General features: G+C 38.0%; 1 protein-coding gene across 1 annotated transcript; it reads left to right on the top strand.

The window, feature by feature from the left end:
* The first annotated feature begins 3,672 nt into the window (after positions 1 to 3,672).
* Positions 3,673 to 5,999, top strand: LOC111336427 (adenosine receptor A2a-like). Its single transcript, XM_088733348.1, has 2 exons — positions 3,673 to 3,788; positions 4,930 to 5,999. Exon 2 carries the CDS (start codon positions 4,970 to 4,972, stop codon positions 5,966 to 5,968), a length of 999 nt encoding a protein of 332 aa, XP_088589474.1. The 5' UTR covers positions 3,673 to 3,788; positions 4,930 to 4,969; the 3' UTR covers positions 5,969 to 5,999.
* The last annotated feature ends 535 nt before the right edge of the window (positions 6,000 to 6,534 follow it).

The raw sequence follows: 6,534 nt of genomic DNA, 5'->3' as shown, positions 1-6,534 counted from the left end.
AATAGTTTGAATTAACTGCTGGCGATACCAAATTTAATATGTGTCAGCAATTTCAAGATATGTTAAATCATAAAACATTTCTAAGAGGCACATGACGTGCAAGGAATCTAAATCTAATTTTGATTCAGAAATTATATTTACAGCAAGTGTTTTAGTCTGCAATCACTCATCTGTACGAAGCACTAGGGGAACTTCTTCTTATCAATGAGCTGTAACGTCATACCCTACTTGAAAATCGGAAGGAAACCAAAATAGGAAATTGATGATGCTGTAATGTTACTATTTCCCAAAACAAGGGGGTTTTCCTTATCTCGGACATTGAATATTGATTTAAAACCTTTAGCGGATTGTCTATTTAAAGACCTGAAAACGTACAAATTGGCTTTCAACCCGGCGCAATATTTATATTTTCACTCCAGCATAAGTGGAAATTGAAAAATGGCTGTCGATTTGGCATAAGCTGATCACGGAGAAGATAAGTTCGTAGATAATTCAGTATAGAGCTTGCGAATAATCAACGGTTAAGATTTTTATTTGTAGATCCAATAAGTTTTAAGCCTCGAGATTCGGGAAGAAAGCGCGAGGGTAAATTTGAGGGTAGGTCCTCTCTCCGCAATTATATTCGTCTTCATTGCCGAGAGCTAACTCAAAAGGAAGAGGATGTGGGAAACAAGACACAATTTAAAGGTCGTCGGAGAACTTGAGCAAAACAATTAAAAGGCTTCAATAAAAAATCAAAAACAATATTGGTCTAAACATAATTGCGACATTTCCTCTTTTCAAGTTTTTGCAGCCGAACTGATATCACAGATAAACATTTGCACTTTTGTTGGGTATCGGCAGCATAAATTTAAGATCATTTGAGAATTTTTCGGTACTTCCTTCGCTCTCTTAGTATTTAAAAAAAAATTATAAGTTTAACAAATATGATATTAGGTACTTTCACTTAGAAAAGAAAAAGCGTGTGTTATATTCGAATTTAAAAATTTCTATGACGTTTGGTGCTGTCTTCATCATTGGTCCAAAATTTACTTAACAACAGGAATAGCAACGGGCTAGCTTTGTGTCAAAATTTCTTCATCCACCAGATTTTAAAAGGGCTCTATTTTAAAGAAAGAGTGGAAAAATCCTTTCCGTACTTAGCCAAGAAACTGGCTTTGTGTTGTGAAGTTTTTCTTTTTTTTTTTTGCCATATCAAAAGTTTTCCATAAGTTGTTTGCTTTTTGCTTCTAAGGTTTCGCTCATTTATTTTCCGTACTTTATTGAATTTTTTTTGAAGACTACATGTTAAAAAAAAAGAATATCTCTTTTACACATACTATTTCAATATTTTCAAAATCGGTTGATTTCATTTCCTTTCATCTTTTGCCATAAAGACTAAAAACAAAAATTGGATATTAATTAAAACGAAACGTGTTTTCGCGGCGGACGTCTATCCCTCTTGACGTTTGACTACCGAGGTGACAAAAGCAAAAGACAAGCTTGGAAGATCTCAATAATAATAAAGTTTTGAAAAATAGCGTCAAACTGTCATAGCGAGTTCGATGGAAATATTCGTCATAAATCGGCATGTTCTCACAACAATTATTTCGCTCAAAAGAAAAATGGATGTTCCTTTCTAAGAATGCACTTTTTTTTTATCGCGATCGCCGTTACTCGAAATATGTTGCTAAAGGCCTTAAATTTTCTTCGCTTAGTTTATCTTAAGCTTTTTGTACCCAAAAAAGTCACTGTTCAAACATTTTCTGTCTTCAGACAAGAGAATATTTTAATTTTCATATGATGACATTTCAACGTTTTTTGCCCAGGAAAGGAATGAGACTCGCTCTTTCAAAAGGATACAGAAAAAAAACCCCTGAGATTTCCTTGAAATGAGATTTATTAGACTATAAGGCTAATTTCAGGTGCCAAGAGTTACTAGGAATTTGGCAGTAAATATACTGCTGTCGAGATACGTAACAAAAGCAACAAAGAGATGGCAACCTTAAATTTGTAACATGACACCTCGCCCCTAAATTTGATTAATATTTAACCCTATAGTTTTGTCTAATTGTGGTCAGAGCCAGAAGCATATAATCTATATTTTATGCTTCTTTTTAAATTCATTATAAATTGCGAGCAAACGTTGACGATGCTTGAAATCTAAATTAACCTGTGTCCTTCTCAACCTCACTGAGTTGGGACCAAGCTGTGCTTTTTTCAGAATTCTAAGGGAACTCCAATTTTTCATCTCTTGTTTGGCCACAACCTCCAGCTTACGGAAGCTAAAGACCAATCTGTCAAACCTTTCAATTGATGATGTTTCAAAAAAACAATAACTAGCGTCTGATAGGATCTCGGGGGAATAAAAGTGAACGAGGGCTGATTCCAAAAACACACTGCGAAGGACGAAGTTTGTCAGAGGTGATAAAAGGAAATTTTCCTTACACGGTAAAAGAGAAGTCTCTCCTAAACTCCTAAACTCAGGTAAAACTTGACAAGGGGGGGAAGACTAGGGCTTTGATTTAGCATTCTAGTCATTGTTTGTATGGTTTGAGTCAATTATTTTACCTCTTTGATTCAATTACAACTGGCCCGGGATAAACAACAGCCTAAACTGGCCCCGCACAACACGATGAATTATAAAGTGATATTCATACGCATGCAGTTTGTCTACAGAAATACCTCTGACAAACTCCGAAAAACGACAAATATCCGAAAAAAAGAAAGAAAGAAAAAGGTTAAAGCACAGATCATCATTTGCCGTTGGCAATTTTATTTAATTGACGTCGATACAGCGCAGATAAAAAAAGCCATCTCCGAACTGTATTTCAATACCAAAGGTGTGTTTACCGAGAGCTATATTGCTATCTCGATGTAATCTCCGTTGACCTTGAGGCTCTAAGATCTCTGAAGGAGAAACGTTTGACTCTTTGGGCGATTAACATATGAATTCTCCTTACACGTGAAATACACTGCAGAGAGAAAAGTAATGAGAATTTGGAAAATTACCAAACAAGAGTTGAAGTCTTGATGTAACACCAAATTCTCTGAAATGGCTATCAAATGCATCGATCATCAGTAAACAGCGTTTATAGTTTCAATTTGAACAAATAGCACTCAACGATAACGCCTAAGTATTCGTGGTTTAATGAGCCGCACGCAAAAAGCTTAAAAGTTCCGTCTCCGAGTCTTAAAATAGCTTTAGGTAAACTATTAGGGACCTTCAGTCTTTCCCTCTTCTTTGTTGCGCAAAATGTTTGGCTTTGACTGACCTAATGGCGCGCACTCACTTATGCTTTTAGTTCTTCAATAACCAACATTTGACATGATGATCGTCTCAAACAGCGAAGTGGACGATTTCAGATCAATTCCAAGGGTTAAAATTCAATTTAATAAAACTTCCTCACGGCTTTTATAAACGTGAGTTTACATCAAAGCTTGCTTGTGATGTTTACCTTTCTTATCTAACTAATTTCAAACAAATGATCTTAAATTGAAACTACACTTTAGGAATTGCTTTCAGTCTACAGCTGATAACCGTATCAATCTTTGTCTGTTTACTGTAAATCTATCATTATGTCTAAAGCTACATGCACGCAACATGACGTGACTCACACATTTGAACAACACTGACAATTTAGCGACCGAATATAGAGAGTGCTGTTTTGGCCTGGCGCATCAGCCTTCTCAACGAAAGATTTCAGTCTCTTTAATGAACAACAACGACAACAACAACAACAGATGAAAAACCTGTGCTTGTTCAAGTTATTTCTGTTGGCTGAAAGCATCCTTTGGCGAAAACTTTGGTGAGATTTTTCACCGGGCAAGCCCTGGCCTATTCGTTTGGTAACATTACATTTTTTACTTTTAGAGAGAGGCCCGGTTGATTTTTTTCTCGTCACTCATCGTAATGCATCTAAGAAATTGAATGCTTTCAGAATCAAATTTGATTCGATTTTAGAAAAATTTTCCTCCGAGTAGACCCGGAAACTATTCTTCAATCATCTGATCAAACTCAGTAGAGTAAAAAATGACTTTCTCTAGATTTCCTTTAGCATCACTTTTTTTTTAGTTGTATAGGTCTACATCAAGTTTTTTTCTCGACAACTTGCCATATCCTCGGTTAAGTGGATTAATCGTTACTGCGAATTCAATATTTGCCCCTTTCGGCAATCTTAGGCAGGATTTCGAAAGGTACTGTCAGAGTACCTTTTGATTTACGTCGACGGAAACACTTTACAGCTAACATGGTTAAATCTTAGTTGTACTAATCCATGGTACGGTTTATGAAAACTTTTCAAGGAATTTAAAGTAGCTGAGATTGGCTTTTAAACGTACAGAGGAGCTTTTCCGATCAATAAAACGTTTCGATTGCTGGTAGAACACCCATCAATAGCAGAAAGCGCTTATGGTTAACTGCATTAGTAGAGGCTCTCGATTCAATAAGAACGACTCGATGAAATTAGGGATCACGAGAGCTGAACTTGTGAGGATCACAGGAGGTTATCAACAAAACCTAAACTTAAATTGGCGAAAATGCTTGCTAAAACATCACGAGATCTACTTAAATGAATGAAGAAATTTCTCCTTTTGTCACTTTCATTTTTACTGTAAGTTGCTGTTATCATAATTGTAATCAATATTATCATTTTATTTGCATGATTATCGTTTCAGTTCTACCACTGCACCAGAACATCTGAATTTTTGACCTTGTTAATCTTGTCGCATTTTGATTTATAATGAAGATCATGAGGGGTGAGGAAGTGGGACTGGCCATATTCTAGTGGGCCGGGTAAAGAGCTTTTTTTCGCTTTGTTTGATAATTTGTTTTCTCACAGCCTGACGGGCCTACAAAGGGATGGGTACAGGGTGTGGAGATTATAACCCAAAATTTTAATAGAAATTTCCTCTATCAAACTCTTATTATTTTCATTTTTAAATTTTCAGATTGTAATTTACCACCAGCTGTTTGTGGTGTGAGGTAAACATGAACACCTCGACGGCCTCAGTGAGAGTAAGCTGGACGGTTTTGTTCAGCAGTCTTGCATTTTTTACTATTGTAGGAAATTTCCTCTCTATAGCGGTGTTCCTCAACAATTCAAGACTTCGTCGCATGCGCACAAGCCTGCTACTGATTAACTTAGCGATCGCTGACCTGCTCGTGGGCTCTGTTGCCGTTCCAATGTATATGGTCTTCCAGTGGCCAGAAAGCGCCATAGCGAGAAACGCTACTTTTGTCTCCTCTTATGAGGCCATTGATCTGCTGACCGGCTTTGCGTCTATATTCAGCTTATCTGTGATCGGTCTAGAGCGCATGTTTTCTGTTTTCTCCCCGCATAGGCATCGAGCGACAAGCAAAATGCCTTATTATGCGGCTGTTACGGTTTGTTGGCTAATTTCCTTGCTTCAAGTTTTACTTCACATTTTGAACGAACGCAAGATCGTTGAGTTCACCGTCTTCTTTTACAATATGATGTTTGCACTGTCCTTTGTCCTCGTTGTCGTGCTTGTCACGTACACCGCGGTCTGGTATAAGGTCCGAGCTCGTCAGCTCGAGCTAAGCGATCGTCGAAGGAACAGCAGACTGTCTATTGAACGAGAGCGCAGGCTGATTCTGACCCTGGCAATTGTCACTGGATTCTTCCTCGTCACATGGCTACCATTTCATTTGTTAAACATTGCCTTTTTCTTCTGCGTTCAATGCAGACAGAAAGCAGAGACAAATTTCATTCACGCGATCAAGCTTCTACATTACAGCAATTCGTTTGTGAATCTGATTATCTACAGCTGTAGGTTTCCCGACTTCCGCCGAACGCTTTGTCAATTTTTTGGGAGGGCTAGGCGTGTGGACCCTGACACGCAGTCGAACGGACTGGGACATGTGAGTTCTTTAAACACGAAGAACCGTAGTCCCCTGGTAGAAATGGATGGGAGTATTCGGATTTCTTCTTACTCGGCAGAAATTCAATCCTCGGAGCATCGTTAGAACTTCAAATAAATACTTAGTTTAAAGAAAATTACTGTGATAATTCCTTCATGCTCCTGTCAGTTTCCTCCCCCCTATAATATTTCTACATGAAATCCTACAAGTCGGAGACGTTTGCAGAAAAATTTCGAAGCAATATCGATTACCGTCCCACCAAAAATGACTCGGCTCATCAATCCCTAATACTCTCACTTTTTTCGCTGGGAAATATTCCCTTCCTCCATCCAACTGTCAGGAATTAAAGACAGAAGGAATATTTGGAGGGAAAGTAATAGATGTTTAACCTAAAGGTGAACAACTGAGATAAAAACAGGCATTATCTGCATTTCAATTCTCAGCTGTATGACCTGTACGTGTAATAGGCCCTCGGTAAGAATACGCGAATCACGTGCAACAGGAAGTAAGAATACGCGAATCACGTGCAACAGGAAGTAAGAATACGCGAATCACGTGCAACAGGAAGAAAGCCAGCGGCTCTTGCGTGCGTGACCTCTCCCACGAACGCGTTGATCCTGATTAACCGCGCCAACATTGTTGCAACAACAACAACAAAACAACAGAGTCTA

Source organism: Stylophora pistillata, chromosome 9 (assembly GCF_964205215.1).
Source record: "Stylophora pistillata chromosome 9, jaStyPist1.2, whole genome shotgun sequence".
Classification (NCBI taxonomy): domain Eukaryota; kingdom Metazoa; phylum Cnidaria; class Anthozoa; order Scleractinia; family Pocilloporidae; genus Stylophora; species Stylophora pistillata.
The sequence above is the reverse complement of the archived record's forward strand: the minus strand, read 5'-3'. Positions and strand labels throughout refer to the sequence as shown.

Excerpts from the sequence above, each read along its gene's own strand:
- LOC111336427 (XM_088733348.1), top strand. The coding sequence starts at position 4,970 with ATGAACACCTCGACGGCCTCAGTGAGAGTAAGCTGGACGGTTTTGTTC.